This window comes from Sinocyclocheilus grahami, unplaced genomic scaffold (assembly GCF_001515645.1).
Source record: "Sinocyclocheilus grahami isolate Dianchi unplaced genomic scaffold, SAMN03320097.WGS_v1.1 scaffold335.1, whole genome shotgun sequence".
Classification (NCBI taxonomy): Eukaryota; Metazoa; Chordata; class Actinopteri; order Cypriniformes; family Cyprinidae; genus Sinocyclocheilus; species Sinocyclocheilus grahami.
Genome location: NW_015505514.1, coordinates 560,202 through 579,165, shown reverse-complemented (window position 1 = coordinate 579,165; position 18,964 = coordinate 560,202). Strand labels below are relative to the sequence as shown.

The 18,964-nt window shown below is 35.5% G+C and overlaps 1 protein-coding gene across 1 annotated transcript in view; it reads right to left on the bottom strand.

Annotated features, from left to right (window-relative positions):
* Positions 1-13,028: 13,028 nt before the first annotated feature.
* The window catches only part of LOC107602772 (WD repeat-containing protein 18-like), a 90,301-nt gene continuing 84,365 nt past the window's right edge, over positions 13,029-18,964 (bottom strand). The window contains exons 8-9 of the mRNA XM_016295348.1: positions 17,956-18,024; positions 13,029-13,204 (exon numbers count right to left, since the gene is read on the bottom strand). Of these exons, the coding sequence (XP_016150834.1) occupies positions 13,076-13,204; positions 17,956-18,024 (198 nt within the window). The 3' untranslated portion in view covers positions 13,029-13,075. The remainder of the gene's footprint in view (positions 13,205-17,955; positions 18,025-18,964) is intronic.

The window sequence follows — 18,964 nt, the reverse complement described above, 5'->3', positions numbered from 1 at the left end:
ACATCGTGAGGTAGGTAGGTGGGGGCATGTTAGAACGAGCCGTTTTAGGTAGGCGTGGCTGACTCTTAACTTTGATAAAGAATATCTCTTTGGATTTGAGACTTTAGTCTTTGCAACTTTACAGATCTTCTTTATGCACCAAGAGTTTGTAACACTCCAAAGAGAAAAGAACAATTGAAATTGCATCATATGACCCCTTTATAGGAATAGTTTACTCAAAAATGAAAAAAATTTGTCATCATTACACTGAGGCAGCTCTAAAATGTAGTCAGCCTACATTTTCAAACCAGGTGTTAATGTGGAAAATGTTGGTGGATTTAGACAACTTGAAAGTGTCATAATTTTATAGTCTATAGAACCATCAGTGCCAATAAATAATTTTTTTTAAAAGTGTGTATGGTCACTATTTGGTGACTACATAACTGTTGTTGTATGACAGTGAGCTGTGTGAAGATTACATACATACATACATTCATGGATGGATGGATGGAAATGACCTGGAACAAAAAAGAGGCAACAATGAATTTTTACAACATAGGGTGAACTATTCCTTCTGCTTCCCCCTGTCATATAATCAAGTCTGCAAATATAGAATAAACAAGCTAGTCAGCCTACATTTTCAAACCAGGTGTTAATGTGGAAAATGTTGGTGGATTTAGACAACTTGAAAGTGTCATAATTTTATAGTCTATAGAACCATCAGTGCCAATAAATAATTTTTTTTAAAAGTGTGTATGGTCACTATTTGGTGACTACATAACTGTTGTTGTATGACAGTGAGCTGTGTGAAGATTACATACATACATACATTCATGGATGGATGGATGGAAATGACCTGGAACAAAAAAGAGGCAACAATGAATTTTCACAACATAGGGTGAACTATTCCTTCTGCTTCCCCCTGTCATATAATCAAGTCTGCAAATATATAATAAACAAGCTGAGAGAGGGATAAAAGCACTTAAATTACCATTAAGAAAATTAATAGACAAGTAAGAGATAACAGAAGGCAGGTGATGGTAAGTGGGTCACTGTTTTGGACCCGAGTATCAGGGATTCGATACGGGCCAGTCATGCGGTAAAATGGAATCTGATGAAGGTGGACTGAAGCCTTGGCCAATCACACACCCTGTTATACGCTATAAAGAACTAGAGTAGCATGGAATGTGAAACTAATGTAGAATTTCCCTTAATTACTAATATTAAGCACTAAATGAGAAATAGAACAAAGTCACTATTTATATTTGTCTGCTGGTTATTCCTTAAGTGGTGCAATGAAATGTCAGTATAAAATAAAATCTTTGGATTTAAAGTTAAAACAAGACATTCAGCAAATATGCTGTGTCATAATTTTATAGTCTATAGAACCATCAGTGCCAATAAATAATTTTTTTTAAAAGTGTGTATGGTCACTATTTGGTGACTACATAACTGTTGTTGTATGACAGTGAGCTGTGTGAAGATTACATACATACATACATTCATGGATGGATGGATGGAAATGACCTGGAACAAAAAAGAGGCAACAATGAATTTTCACAACATAGGGTGAACTATTCCTTCTGCTTCCCCCTGTCATATAATCAAGTCTGCAAATATATAATAAACAAGCTGAGAGAGGGATAAAAGCACTTAAATTACCATTAAGAAAATTAATAGACAAGTAAGAGATAACAGAAGGCAGGTGATGGTAAGTGGGTCACTGTTTTGGACCCGAGTATCAGGGATTCGATACGGGCCAGTCATGCGGTAAAATGGAATCTGATGAAGGTGGACTGAAGCCTTGGCCAATCACACACCCTGTTATACGCTATAAAGAACTAGAGTAGCATGGAATGTGAAACTAATGTAGAATTTCCCTTAATTACTAATATTAAGCACTAAATGAGAAATAGAACAAAGTCACTATTTATATTTGTCTGCTGGTTATTCCTTAAGTGGTGCAATGAAATGTCAGTATAAAATAAAATCTTTGGATTTAAAGTTAAAACAAGACATTCAGCAAATATGCTCAATTGTTTGAAGCTGGAACCTTTTCATATTTTTGCGTTTGAAGTAAACAATAGCAGGGAAAATTTTACCACTGGTTTACAAACTGGTTTATATTTTGCTCCAACAGCAAAAAGGGAAAAATCCACTATTAATATTCTACCACTTTCCCCAAAAAAGTAAGAATTATGAAACATGGATTACCTCAGAAGAGAGAAAGGTGCAATTTTAATGTCACCCCCAATCAGCTGTATTTGAAAGTGTATGTAAAGGCGGTAAGTAATCATTATGCAATGTAGTTCATTCTTGTCAACGCTATGGAATGCCACAATTAGCATATTGCATTTCTCACAGACCATTAAAATGAGTCTGCTGATTCATTCAGCCAGCAAAGAAAATAAAACAAGAAAATATATTACACTCAGCCTCATAACTGAAGAGATGTTATTCATAATAATACACTTTTTATAATATAGATAGATAGATAGACAGACATTTTAACATTGTAATATTTAAAATTAATATATAATTTAAAAAATTTATTCTAAATTAAATTTACATCTTTTAAGTTATAAATACATGAAAAATGTAAGGGGGTCTGAATACTTTCCGTACCCACTGTATATATATATATATATATATATATATATATATATAATGCCAATTATGTATGTCAATTAAAATTTACTTTATTATATAATAATAATTACACACATTATATATTTACAAATTGTAACCTCCTCATCACTGTAGCTCCTTTGCAAGTCCACAAGCAAAACTTATTGTTTTGACAAAAATCTGACAGAGCTACAAGAACATGATAAACTCCTGGAAAGTGATCATTGATAATGCACAAACTCATAGCACCTATTTCGTCTTGCTTGCTTGTTTTTTTTTTTCAATAAGGCCTCCTCAAAGTATTTTGTGCAACATCACCCAGCTTGCATGAACACTCAGCCTCATTAGCAGCCAGTCAGTCACAGCTGTCAGCTGAACCTTTTTCTGTAGCGCAACTACCCCAGCCAATTTCCTCGAGACCGTATATTGATCAGAGTGCGTGATCAACTGATCTGAGCTCCCCTCTGGAGCTCTGCTAATGGCTAATACACACCAGAGAGGTATCCTTGTCTCTAAAGGTGTTCTGATAATAGGTGACCATCCACTGTCCTTTCAACTGTGCTGTGTGGTTTAACAGCAGAGGAAATGAGGTGAGATTAACAGTGAATCTGTGCTGTGATACAAAAGCCAACACAGGACAACACCAATTAAATGAAAGACTTTATCTCTCCAAGATGGAAAAAAAAAGCCAGAGCCAGAGCAAATATGCAGACTTTGTCATTGTTTAAATCATGTCTGCACCTAACAGATAACTCGCTGGCTAAGGAGTGCCCTTGTTTGTTGTCAGTTTCACAAACATTTGATACTCAGGAGAGAACATAAGCAGTCTGAAGAGGCTCAGGAGGGTGTGTTAATTCCTGAAAGAAATGAGTGTTACAAATGACCTGTAAGAATATAGCTTTCAGAAGGTGACACCACGCTGTGGCTGAAACGTGTAAATATTAAAAGGGTAGATAAAAATAAGGATTTGTGATAAAAAAGGAAAAAACTTTAAACATGAATAAATTTACTTTTTGTACCTTGAATTTAATCCTCTTTTCCTTTTATATCCCTCATTTTCAATTGAATGTAGAATGTTCTCTTTTTAACTTAAATATTATTTTCTTCAATTGTTAATTTTTACTTTTATTGTACTGTATTTTTTATTTCTTATGAAAATGTATGACTACTATTTTAAGTGATTTTTTTTTTGTAAAGCACTTTGAATTACCAGTGTATGAAATGTGCTGTATATAAATACAATTGCCTTGCCTTTTAAAAAACTTTTACACTATTTTCATGAAAAGATTCAACTGAATGACCAAGTAAAAAGTAATAACATATTTTCATACATACATTTAAGTTTATAACATATATTTATTTAATTACATTTTGTAGGATAATTTTTTTTAAACAGATATAATGAATTATTCATGAAAATACCATAAATATCATCAAGCTGGAGAGTCGTACCATACAATTTTTAAACTCAAACTAACCTTGCCTTATCATAAAAAGCACAAATATTTTAAGAGACTTACTGATATTGCCATGAGGGTCTTCTTGACCGCTTGAGTGTTATGAGCAACATATTACAAAACGTTGCTGGTTCAGTAAAAGTCTAGAATACACTTCTTTATAAGCATTGATAGTTCCAAGAAGAACATTTAACATCCATGGAACCTTTCTATTGCATTCAAGGATCTTTAGAAAAGGGTTCTTTAGATGATTAAAATGTTCTTCACACTAAGAAACATGGTTGATTACTGAAAGGTTTTTTGAGGAACCCAGAAAGATTCTTCTGTGAACACATTTTTATTTGAATTTCAGTACAACTGTAAAATCATCAACTGCAGGCGACTGAGATAAATTCCCTCAGACAATCCTCCAGAATCTAAAGGTTGGATGGCCAGGCAGCCACATTTGTAAAAAGACCCCATTTCTTGTGTTTTGAGGAGAAGCAGAACCCCATCTTACCTTTCTGTTTTCTGTCAGAGAATCGTGACAATGCAATAAGGCGGTCAGCTTTTAAATGTCACGTTGCCGCTTCAACATTCCCGAGACGTCCGCGGTTCCACATGAGCGTGAAATGTAACAGGGTATGAAGGGGAATGCTTTGTACACTCGTCAAGCCAGGTGACTGAAGCAAGGAGAATTGCAAATCTTCAAAGCTTAAGAAAAGAAAGGGGATTTTCCACAAATGCCACAGTGTTTAAATGACACAAGCTGTTCTTTGGGGACAACAGATTTAGATGATGGTTTTTAAATAAATTGACAGGGAAATGCCTTAAGTTACTTCACTGGTATCAAACTGTGAAATGTCAAGGTCAATTTATCATTCACAATGTACGAATAATTCAAAATACAGTAAGGGATGTCACTATTGTCATATACCTCTGCAAGAAGTAAACACATTGCTTTTGCTGAATCGCCTATGCCAGATGAGTGCCGCTCGCTGCCTATTCATTATCCTCTCAGATACAGTGAATGTTTCTTTTCTCTTTCTCGCTCTGTTTGAAAACTCTCATTCACTGTGCATCTGTCAGATTCTTCCATCCTTAATAAACAACCTGTCAGATGGTTGAACCACCTCAGGTATTTAAGAGCCTTGAGAATCTGGCAAGCAATCACGAACATGCTGGAATGGGCTATTCAGCATATGGTTTGTTTTGAAAATGTCCTGAAATGTGACCCTGGACCACAAAACCAGTCTTAAGTCGCTGGGGTATATTTTTAGCAATAGCCTAAATGTAGCATACATTGTATGGGTCAAAATGATAGATTTTTCTTTTATGCCAAAAATCATTAGGATATATACAGATCATGTTCCATGAAGATATTTTGTAAATTTCCTACTGTAAATATATCAAAACTGAATTTCTGATTAGTAATATGCATTGCTAAGGACTTCATTTGGACAACTTTGAAAGCGATTTTCTCAATATTTCGATTTTTTTGCACCCTCAGATTCCAGATTTCACCAGATACATCAGTGGAAAGTTTATTTATTCAGCTTTTTTGAAAAAAAGCTTTTGAATTTAAAGAAGTTATTTTTTTTTAAATTGACATTTAAGACTGGTTTTGTGGTCCAGGGTCACAAATGTATTCAGACAACTAAAAATACATTAATTTCATTGTATTGGACAAATATCAAAACATGCGTAATTTACTGGAAACACAGACAGTACATAGACACTTTATATTCAAAATATTTCACAATATGGACATATACTGTACTAAAATATCTGCTGACGCAATAATTTAACTAAAAATCACCTTTACACCTTGTTATTGCAAAAAAGGCTTAGAAAATAGTTAGTTTGCAGATGACAATTTGTTTGGTATCTTGCTATATAATACATTGACGTTCATACATAAAAGTGTGTAGTGCCTAAAAAGGTACTGTAAAGCACATTTGCCATTCTAGACTTTCCATCAGACCTTATCTTTCTTCAACTTCTAGGTTTTGCTGTAACCATGGTCACCAATCAACAGATTGACCTCTCAAGCAAAAGCAAAGCAAACTCGGCGTCTGTTGACATGCACTTTGAAGCTCTCGGCTCCCTCCAGCGATGAAAAGCTTTAACAGCATTCACTCTCGTCTTGCTTCTTTTTTTGGTCCCGTCGCTTTTTGGTCTCTTTATTTTCCTCTGTTTTCCTGTTCCCTTTAGGACGGATGGCTGTGTAAGCACTTCTTGACACATTTTGTACCTGGCAAACTCCTAAAAAACGCTGCGTTGAATCACGCACTTGGCTTCCGGCTCCCCATATATGGACTTGTGTATGTAAAAGCAGAACATGCCCCAAAAGCATTCTGACTGGCTAGACCAAGAAAATGACCTTTGAGATGTTTTATCATACTGTTTACACCGAGATCGGTGTGAGCCTCCAGAATGTTATTTTTAAGATTAATTTCTGTATACCATTTTGTAAAACTGCTTACAGCACCTTTTAGTGGTGAGGAACTTTTGATGATTTGATGAATTTAGACCAGAGGCTAACCAGTGATGCAATGAGAGACGGCGTTGGTGGAGGGTTGAATGCAACGCCTTGTTATTAATTAATTTATGTGTAATCATTTATTTATTTCTCTTCTGATATATAGGAACAACACCATTCTTGGTTATGATGTTGCTTAAATATGTTACATATTACAATCCTCAGTTGTTTAATAAACATGCCCTTTTTTATTCATATTTATTGCAATCCTCCTCATGTGTCCTGTCATCTGAACTCTAATATCTCCTTACTGTTGAGGTAATTTCAGAAATGTCTCCTTTTTTGTGTTGATGCAGTAGTTAATTTATAAGTTTATGGTGACCACACCATGTACCATATCAATAATACAATGACATCTATTCATTTACTGTCCATCCAAAACCTGACTTACAGTTGAGAATATATATCATATATACCAATGCTTTTAAAAGACGTCTCTTATATTCACCAAGGCTGCATTCATCAAATATACAGTAACAGTAATATTGTGAAATATGTTTTAACAACAGCAGTCTCAGAGAGACCATTAGCCAAGCCTTATGAGTAGTTTGTTCTACATCAGCTATGCATAATCCACTTTCTAAAAGTTTTTTTATATTCAATTTTAAGAGTCAGAAATAAAAACAGACATCTAAAATGTTGTGATAAAATGAAATACCCAAAAAATAAATGCCAAAAAAGAACAGTCTGAATGGACAGAACTGTCCTCTGGTGGTGACTATATTCCCTTGGAGAAAAAAAAAACTTTTACGCATGCAATATTGTCCATAACTGAACTGATAAACACTAATACGAGGACCTAAACTTATTGGTAAATGAAAGCAAAAGAGGGCCAATAGCAGGCTCTCTCAAACCAAACACTCTTAATAAACACATACTGTTCATACACAGTTAATTGAAAATGTTATATTATTTTAACTTATAGAATATTATATATTTGTACTTTTAACCATTTACTTAAAGTCATTTTTAAAGTAGTATTTTTTTTAGTTTTCTGAATATCATTAATTTGTCATTGTCATTAGGATATGCCCCAAAAAACATCAAACTGGCTGTTATTAAGCCGCTCACAAAAAAAACCACAACTTGATCCTGGAGAATTAGTTAACGACAGACCGATCTTAAATCTCCTTTTTCTAGATACTAGAAAAGGTAGTCTCCTCACAACAATGTTCTTTCTTAGAGAAAAATGGTATCTGTGAGGATTTCCAGTCAGGATTTAGACCGAATCATAGTACTGAGACTGCTCTCATCAGAGTTACAAATGACCTGCTCTTATCATCCGATCGTGGTTGTATCTCTCTATTAGTGCTACTGGATCTTAGCACTATCAACCACATCTTTTTGAATAGACTAGAAAATGATGTTGGCATTAGTGGAATTGCATTGGCATGGTTCAAATCATACTTATCTGACTGTCATCAATTCATAGCAGTGAATAAAGTATCATATCGTTCACAAGTGCAGTATGGCGTACCACAAGGCTCAGTACTAGGCATGTTGTTTTTCACGCTTCACATGCTACCCTTGGGAGATATCATCAGGAAACATGGTGTTAGCTTTCACCGTTATGCTGATGATACTCAGCTCTATATTTTTTCACGGCCTGATAAAACAGACCAATTTGCAAAACTAACAGAATGCATAGCTGATATAAAAAACTGGATGACTAGTAATTTCCTACTGCTAAATTCTGAAAAAAATTGTTGTTAATTATCGGACCAAAATTCTCTGCATGTAATAATCTAGAACACTGTCTAACACTTGATGGCTGTGCTGTCAATTCTGCGTCATCAGAACCTAGGTGTGCTATTTGATAGCAATCTTTCCTTTGAAAGCCATGTTTCTAGCATTTGTAAAACCACATTTTTCCATCTTAAAAATATATATGAATTACAACCTATGCTCTCAATGTCAAATAGAAATGTTAATTCATGCGTTCATGACCTCAAGGTTAGATTATTGCAATGCTTTATTGGGTGGTTGCTCTGGAAGTGCGACCATATTAGCCCAGTTCGGTCAACTCTGCACTGGCTCCCTATTGAAAATCGAATACATTTTAAAATCTTGCTAATTACTTATAAAGCCCTGAATAGTTTAAGCTCTTGCATTATCAGCACACATTTTTCCTGTTTAACACTGTACAGCTGCTTTGACAATCTGTATTGTATAAAGCGCTATATAAATAAAAGTGACTTGACTAAATCATTGCTAATTTTATTTGCAATGCTTTATGGCAAGAGTAGCTCATTCACTCTTTTACAGGATATTAAATCTTCTTGCTTTTTTCAGTTTTTTTGTTTTGTTTTGCTTTGAATCAAATGTTGCAGTGCTATGATTCATTTTGGAGATGGTTGGTGTGGTTCAAGGCTTAAAATTCTTTATGAAACTTCGAGAAAATCAATGGGGAATGGACTTGCTGAAGAGTTGCTGGTAAAGTGGACAGTGCAATGAAATCCCTAATCTATTAATTCCACAATTCTAATTATACTGAATTTCATATTTTCTGTTTTGAGCGTAATTTTAGTGAACTGTTTTTGTCATTTTGTCGTGTGTTTTTGTCATTTTTAAATATGTCTATATATAAATGTTTTTATATTTTAATTTTATTTATAGTTATGCTAACGTATCAAGTTAAACTAAATGAGAAATGTTGCCTTGTCAACTAGCTGAAATAAAGTTTTAATTTTAATTTTCGTTAACTATAATAACCCTGATCTGATATCAAAATGTCTATTAAAATGTTTTATAAAGTGGAAAAAATGCCCATATCCAGGGCTAACCTGAATGTATTTACTGCATAATGACCCAGCCCTTAGCGACTGACATTTGAAAGTAAGCTAACCAAAAGGACATCAGATCCATTACCTTTTTGCTTTTTTTAAATTTATTTATTTATTGCTCATTTGTTTACCAGAAAACATTGATATATGGATTTAGAGACTACATGACATTTAGTGTTTCAAAGAAAGAGCACAAGACAGACTTCTACTTAACACATGGCAGTAAATCCGCTAAATCTCCTGACATTAAATAAGCGAAGTTTGTAAATAAGGACACAAGCTGGCATTGAAATGAGCACTCTGCTTGACAGCTGCATGAAACGAGACGGCAATCAACACAGATTTGAGCACTATACAATGTTTGAGCGATATTGTAATCAAGACTTGAGTCGCCTTGCATACTGTTCTTTTAATTTGGGATAAATTCAATAATCACTGGCTCATGTATAAAGCCACTAAAGCTGTAGAAACAGAAGACATGTCAAAGACGACAATACAAATGTTCCAACTGTTTTTGGTCATACAATGAGTCATTGGAGACAAATACAGGACATTTTCATAATATCTTCTTTTTTATATTCCACAGAATAAAGAAAGCTTTAGGTTTAGAATGACTAAATAAAATAGTCATAATAAAAGTCAAATTTTTTTGGGTGAACTATCCATTTAATAGACTTAAGGCACTTTTAAAAGCAACTTGTCTCAGAGCATGTTTCAAGACATCAAAACATCACATCTGATGATCTGGAAAATATATAAGTGAGCTAGTCAACTGAATATTTGAGTAGAATGTCTATCTCTAGATAGAAATTAAATGATAAAAATTTATTGAACGGATTAAATATGCTGCTTTCAGCTGCTCCATAAAACAGCATTTTAATTCATACAGCAAGATAGTACACACACACACACACAAAGGATTGTGGGATATCAAAGGCAGTGAAGGATATATGATACTGTATATAGTTTACCAAAGAGACAAGCTCAAGTGCATGCATTCAACGGTTTTGGAGATGTTGCCACATCTAATTTTTTTTTTTAAGTGTTATATATTTGTGAAAATTATATTTGTTTATATTTTTTGGAATAAATCAATATTAACACGCCAAATGAGTATCCAATTGTATTCAAAAAATATTTATATTTACACATAATTTTTATATTATGTCATAATATTTATACACAATTTCTACCACATGATTACATCACTTGATATGTCATGGAAATTACAATAATGTGGTTAAAATGTGCATTCAATTTCAGAAAAATAACATTTCCTCATGTTGGACATTGTTTGCAGACAAAACTTGTGTGAGAGAGGAAAAAAAGGGTGTTTTAAGAGTTTATTTTGGGTCCCCACTGACATATGGACAAATCCTATGGAAGTCAACATTCTTCAAAATATCTTCTTTTGTGCTCAACAGAAGAAAGAAACTCATTCAGGTTTGCAACAAACTTTCATTTCTGCCTGAACTTTTCCTTTAAAGGAACACACAGTGCTGAGGGAGCAAGTGTTTCGCATCACACACTCAAAGCACACCTTTCCTTATCAACCACTGCAACAACATAAGCTCTTAAGAAGCTGTTCTTCCATGAACCACCTGCTTTCAATGCTTCCCAGAGCTGAGGGCTACAGAATGAGTCTGTCAAGGTGAAGGAATGAGTTTCCACACGATGATTGGAGCGAATGTGTGTGTGTGTGTGTGTGTGTGGCTAAGGAACTGTTTCTCCCTCTTGTTAGCAGGAACAGCTGAAGTAACTTCAAAGAGGAAGTGCTGAGAGGTAGTTGTAATTGTTATCAGTGGTTCTTTCTGTCTGTGGCTCCGTCCTAAGACGATGATACTCAGATGGGTCTTATCTGCATCACAAAGTCTAATTGAGTTAACTAGATAGAAATCAAGAATTCTCTGCATTCACAACAGCATGCCGCTGGAATGCTGATTACTTTTTTCCATTCCTTTCTTTGATTTGATTTATTTTAAGTTTTTAAAGGCTAGAATATTTCCTCTTTAAGACTCTGCGGATGTTTCCAGAATGTTAAATCCTGGGAGACGTCTGCAAGGGTTACAGCGAGGGCAGCTTTACTCTCCTGTAACAAGGGATGGAAAATAAGCCGCTGTGCAGGGGAAAGGTGCAAAGTTTTAGGCTGCACTGCAAAGCAGAAGAGAGGCACACGTGGAGGAAGCCAGATCGAAAGTGTCATTGCAACAAGTACACGGTGTGAGGCTATATGAACACGGCTAATCTGATCTTTCTGGTCAGCTTCAAGTTACAAGACAATAACTTTGCTGACAGCTGCTGGATGTACAGCAGGACGCTGCAGACTCACTGAGAAGGACCTCATGTTTGAGGTTGAAGTTCAGAGCAAAGATCGCAAAGACCCTCCGAGGGTTTGAATTCTCCATCACTTAATAGTATACTTATAAACTTAACAGAACACTACTGTAAACGTTGACATTGTTTAGTTTTAATTTTTTTCAAAATGTTTTTTAAAATGCTTGTTTTAATTTATCTCTCTGTTAAACCCTGTAAAGCTCTGACTTTTTCCCCATGAAAAATAAGATAAATTATTGGATATTTTTATATATTAATGTGTGATTAAAATTTTTCTAAGCACACCAAAACTGAGCAATACTGCAGTTATCAATCAAACTATAAGTATCTAATTTCCAAATGTACAGTGACATGTGAAGTTGCACTTAAAAGTTTCTAACAATACATAACTACAATTTGTAAGAGTTCTTAATTTGGATTTGTGTTCAACCCTGTTATGCTCAGTTTTCCCCTTAAAAATGTTAGGGAATATTATTATATGTTTATTGTGTGATTTACATTTTACAGAACACACCAAAACTGAGCGATACTGCAGTTACCTATCCAATAAGTACATCATTTCAAAATTTACGTGACACTGTGAACTAAAATAGCACTTCAAGGTTAGTAACAATTAAATAAATAAATAAATCCTTGCTATTTGTGAGAAAATTCTTAATTTGTCTTTCTGTTCAACCGTGTTATGGAACATTATTATATTAATTATGTGACTTACATTTTACAAAGCACACCGAAACTGAGAAATACTGCAGTTATCTATCAAATTATCAATATATAATTTCCAAATTTCCAAAAGTCAAGTACACAAAGGTTTGTAACAATAAATAAACAATTAAAAAAGCAAATCTTGAATTTTGTGGCAGATGCATCGTCTAAATGGCTTTTATTAATATTTTAAACAAAAATGAAATTGAAAGAGAATGAGAAGAAAAAATACTGTATGTAGGTAATTCAGACTTTTATGTTTATTTTCTGTGCCTTATACGTGCTGGTTGGAATGGCTACTATTTTGAAACCTAATAAAGAGGCTGAAAAATTATTCAAAGGTCACACGGATGATTTATTTATTTTTTGGAAGCTTTTCTTTTTAATAAAGTGTACAGAAAAAATGTTGTAACATAAACAGCAAATACTTAAAGTTTAGGATTACAATAAAAGTTTAAAAAAAAAAGTAAATGGCAGCACATACTATAAATATACCTCCGGTCCTTGAGTTTGTGTTGAGATGGATATAAAAAAAACCCCTGCCCTTAAGACACAAAACTAGGGCAGGAAAGAATAGTTGGTACTTTTCAGTCCATTTTATGCATTTCTCTCTCCCGTTGTTCTCGTACTGATCCGACTGTTCCGACGGAGGACTTCTGAAAGCTCTTCTAGTTGGGTTTGGTCAGGAGTTGAGTGGAGAACTCATACAGATCTTTATTGATCTTCTTCAGGGTCTTCACCTCCTCCTCCAGTTCAGACACTCGTACCTTAGTGTTCTCCCCATCACCAAACACACTCTGACAGAGAACACAAACACACTTATCACATAGCTCTTTGACAGACACAGAGTTCCCACACTGGAATCTTCATGACTTTCACATGAACTTTCCAGTTGTTCACGATTACAGGATAAGTACTTTAATAGATTCTTTTTTTTAGTCATTGTTGGGACGGCAACAATGACTAAGAATGAATAGATTTAAACATAGTATTGTACAAATGCCAATAACACTACTGGACAAACTGACATTAACACAGACATTAACGTGAGGTGACCTTTATATTTGTGACTGGGGCAACCACAGCTCATTATTATATAATATTGTATTAATATAATAAATAGTGAAGTATTATTTTATTTTCTGACTGAAGTGACCACAGCCCATTATTTCATATGATATATGCTATGCTATGATATATGTATATATATATATAATGGTGAAGTATTATCAATATATTATTTATGTTTGTTTTAAAGGGGTCATATGATGCTTTTTTAAAGATCATTATTTTGTGTATTTGGTGTAACAGAATATGTTGACATACTTTAATGTTCAAAAAACACATTCTTTTTCAAATACTGTACATTATTGTAGGTCCTCTATGCCCCGCCTCTCTCAAACGCTTAGTTTTCTACAAAGTCCCTCCTTCCGACAAGCGCAGTCTGCTCTGATTGGCCAGCTGACCCAGTGCATTGTGATTGGCCGAACACCGCAAGCACTCGTTGGAAATGTAACGCCCCTTACCATAATCGCGAGGTTCATCTTTCAAAATAAATGTAAAGACAGAGCCCGAAAGGGGAACAGAGTCGCGTGACAGACACAGTGATGAAGCTGGTATGTGTTTGCAGTACACAAGCCACGGTTAAGACAGCTGACTCCACTGTGATGTGCCAGTGTGTCAATAGCAAATACTTAAACTAATAACAAAACAGTAGCCGATTCAGAAGCGCCAGATTGTCATAGCAAAGTCAGAATGACCTCCTCTCCTAGGTTCACGAAACGGTCGTCCATAAAATGCATTGCTGTTCTGTTGTAAGTGATCTTAAAGATTTCTAAATGCATCTACTTTCGGAAGGCCAAATAAAGTGCTTTTGCTTTCGCCTAGAAACACACAGCGTCTCCCTGACATGCTGCTTCAACACTAACTGCGGTTACTGCAACTACACCTTCTTTCTTTGCGTGAACTTTTGGGCAGCATTATGCAAATATTTCCACATAGTGAGGTAGATATGTGGGGGCGTGTTAGAACGAGCCGTTTTAGGGGGGCGTGGCAGAGTCTTAACTTTGATAAAGAATATCTCTTTGGTTTTGAGACTTTAGTCTTTGCAACTTCAGGGATCTTATCCATGAACAATCACCTTGTAACACTCCAAAGAGAAAGAAAAACTTGAAATCGCATCATATGACCCCTTTAAAGAATTTGGTAATTGTTGGTAATCTTTTGGTAATCTTTCTAATTGTTTTCTGATGTTATCGACAAAATATCCCAGAAGTCGATTTCACTTAACTTGTACTGAACCTGGAACATTCCTTTAATCTAAGAGAGCTAAATTACTATCATATATAAGCTAGAAGATGAACTGTATAAATGAGGCGGTGGAAAAAAAAAAACCCTGCACCTGGGTCTAAGAATTCAAGACCCATCATAGATTTTCGCTGAGGTCATCAAATCCCATTTTAGAACATCCCTAATCTAGTGGAGAAATGATTGACATTCCCTTTGTGCTCGATTCCTCCAGGCAGGCAAACGGCGGGTGACAGCAATGCACATTTCCCCCAGATTAATTCAGGAGGGAGGGAGGGTAAAAATAAAATCTCTTGCTCTCCAGTTATATATCTATTTACATACATCTCCTGAATAAACACAGCAGGCTCTGAGCTCGCCGGCATTATCTAACTCCCTTTTGAGTGGGTGAAACTAATCCACTTAATAGTCCTGCCAGAGCCGGACTCACTTTAAAAGCGTCAGGAGATCCATGAGGAAGAGGGAACAACCTCTATGGTGACCTAAACACATTTCGGAGACGGATAACGGCAACAAACTCCAAAACACCCGTCGGTCCCTCCAGATGGACGGGACAGTGGGGACCATCTGGCCTCACTGTACTTTCACATATTAAAGAGGCTAAAATAATGTATTTGGACAGAGTTATGAGGTACGCAGCTTGTGTTTTGCCTGTATTTAATTCTTTGAACAACTGATGTTCAATTGGCCGCAAATATAAAGACCCCCCCCCCCCCCCCTCTTAATTAAGGCATCCCATAAAACCAAGAATACAGCAATTTGGTCTCACAATTTCAGTAGAATGAAGATACTCTACTCTAAAGGCTTGAGCTGAAAGAAAATAAACTCTTAGGATTTATCTGATAATCAGTTCAGCTTCAAGCCCAGTCTGATAGCGTTCTCCTCCGCTGGCTCTCAAATACACTTTCAACATCCCGTGGAGAGAGTCTGAACTCTGGGATACGAGCGGCCCAGCGGAGCTGCTCTATCAGCGGAGACTCTGACAGATGTGTGCAAGTGGCTCATTTCCTGCAGGACGAAGTGAGTGAGATGCTCTATATGAAAGATTGTAGAATTGTATCGATCCCCTCTGTAAATCACAGCATGTTGCAGTCAAATATTTTGTATAATTGACGTATACAACTATAATTGATAATTCGCCTCGGGCTTGCTTAGTTGAGGACACTTCATTTCCAGCGATATTGTTGACTTGATTGCATAGATACTATTTAAACTGAACTGAGCTGGATGATGAGATCACTGAATTCAATGATGAACTGTCTTTAACTGAAAAATTAGTGTTTACTATTGTCACTTTGCATTATTGACACACTATTTTCCTAATCAATGCTGTACAGTTGCTTTGACACAATCTGTATTGTTAAAAGCGCTATATAAATAAAGGTGACTTGACTTGCCATTCCTAACACTGCTGTCTGTTCTCACATTATGAATTCATTCATTCATTCCTCACTGAATGTAAGTCTATGTGATATTTGCTCATTTTATCATTCAAGCCGTAAGCTAGATCACATCAAAAATTAAGTTCAGTCTGAAAAACGCTTTGGTTGCCTTAAAGACCACATATTATTAGGGATGCACCAATTCATCAGCCAATAACCCGTATCGGCCAATAAAAGTAATTATCTGCACTATTGTTTAAAAACAGCCGATGCTCAGGGCTGATTAGGATATATAATGTCAATCAAAAGGGGCGGGAAAAATGTGTCAGACTACAACTGTCGTAGAATGTTTCTTGTGTAGAATTTAGGGCTATCAAAGTTAATGCAATAAAAAGACATTAACGCAATCTCCTTAAATAAAAAGTGCAGTTCTATTGGAAAGGGGTTCAAGCCAGGGTTGCCAGGTCCATGGTTTTTCCCTTCACCAAACATTATTTCTAGTGTACCTCCTGTCCAGTAATTGCAAAGAGCTTTGTGCTTTATTACAAGAGACAAAATCTTGATGCTCTAATTCTGTCAACTTTATCACAAAATTCAAACAAAAAATGCTGTTTTAACGCTCATAAATGTGGTGTGACAGATTGCTGTAGTGCTTTAGGAGCACAAGTCCTTTCCACTTTACTACTAGTTACAGCACCAAAATAAACATGAATCAACATCAGAAGGTAATGTATGTTGAAAGAAACAGAACAACTTACTGAAATGTATCATGTCTCATATAATTACTCAATCAGTGTTTCAACCATGGAAAGACATCAATAAAACAGCATGTGATCAATGTCACTTAACATTGCATTTACCTCAGGAAGTTATTCAGTGTTCACAGTTGTTTAGTTAGCTATAAAAAAAAGCTTATTAACCGTTAATATACTGTATGTACGTTTCAAAGAATCTGACATGAAGGCAAGTTTTTAACACTACCTTATGTGCAACTGAGTTGTTTGCAAACATTTCAGTTTTTATTTGATTTAATTTTCACTTTTATATTAAAGTATATTATAAAATAATATAATATAAAGAAAACATGCAGCCAGTTTGTTATTGGCTGTCTGAGTCTGAAACTGTGTCATCCAGCGAGCTGTATCAAATTGTAGCCGGTTTCTACATAGATAGCTAGCTATTTGAATAAGACCACCTCCGAACCATATATGGAGACCAACGCAGCAATTCACGCATCTCGTGTTGACACGCCCCACAAAAGAGGGGGAGGGGGTGAGCAGTAGCTCATTATCATTTAAAGAGACATGCACCAAAATGGGTCGTTGTGAACAGAAATAAAATGGGTGTTGTTTTACACACGACCATTGAGGAATTTTAACCAAAGTATGTTACAGACATTTCATGAAGACCCTAAAGAATCATCCCAACTTGTGGAAAATGGGCATCTGATGTCCCCTTTAAGAAAACCCAACTATCAGTATTCTGAATAATTGGCTACTGGTATCGAAATTCAGAATTCAGTATGGGTGCATCCCTTATTATACCAAATTAACAAACCGTAAATTGCTGAACATTTCATTTAAACATTTTATCACAATTCATAAAGCCATCTTATTAGCTAACAGTTATTAGCCATCTAAAAATGACAATTATGTGTTGATTACTCATAATCCTGGCTGAGCACTAGTCCACACTACTCGTGAGTCGTGACAAGTGCTCCTTCTCCGCTCTCTTCGCGCTGATCATCAGAAAAATCAAAGCCAGCAGGCTACAAACCATCTCCGCCTTGAAAGCCTTGCTAAAATTCAGCTCACAGTAATGATTGAATCCTGACAGCAGCAGTGAACTTCCCTGCTTACCTTGTCTGTGACAGCACACATCAGAGAGTAGAGCTCGTCTGCCTTCTCCAAATACGTCCCCTCCGGCTCCTGAGAGTGTGAAAAGACAAAGTTGTTTAACACTTTAAACAACAACATAATCGTATGTTAAGCTACAATAATGATCGATTGTGCCAATATAAGGTGTTTGTGTGTAAGCATTTCCCGGGACACAAGTGTCCTGAAGAGGCTATGCCAACTGTGAGAGGGTCGATTACAAACAAGGTCTAATCATGGCTGTCTCCTGCAGGCTGATCACTACTGACAGTGAGTAAGTGGCTGGGAGTTTGTGGAGGGGATGACGTTTTTCCAACGGTCCAACGAGATTATTAAGGCTGACAATGAAAATCTCAGCAAGGTCAATGTCTTTTTAACAGCCCTTCCCAGATCCTACCATCTTACTCTGCTGATTTACAAACCATCAGTGCCCGTCTGCGGGAAATTACTGTTCCTGCCTCGATGGATACAGTAAAGCTGCTGATTTCACAGAAAGATGAGCAAAGCAGGTGCTGCTGCCCAGCACAGTAGTTTGATTGTGTTCACAAAAACACCAACATACACTCACAAATGTGAAATATTGTACTCATGGTATATAATTTTCTTAATGTTGAGGCTTTGCTTACACTACAGTTCAAAAGAATGGGCTTTTTTTTTTTTAAGAAATACTTAAGCAATCAACACCATTGATCAAAAGTGACAAAGACATTTCAAATATCAAATAAAAGCTGTTCCTTTGGATTTTCAATAAAAAAATCTGAAAAAATTAACCATGGTTTCCACAAAAAACACTAAGTGGCACAATGGTTTTAACACTGATAATAAAAAAGAATAATACAAAATAAATGTTTCCTGAGCAGCAAATCAGCATATTCAAATGATTTCTGTAGTATCATGTGACACTGAAGACTTGAGTAATGATGCTGAAAACTCAGCTTTACATCACAGGAATAAGTTACATTTAAAAAAAAAAATTGTTTTTTAATTATATATA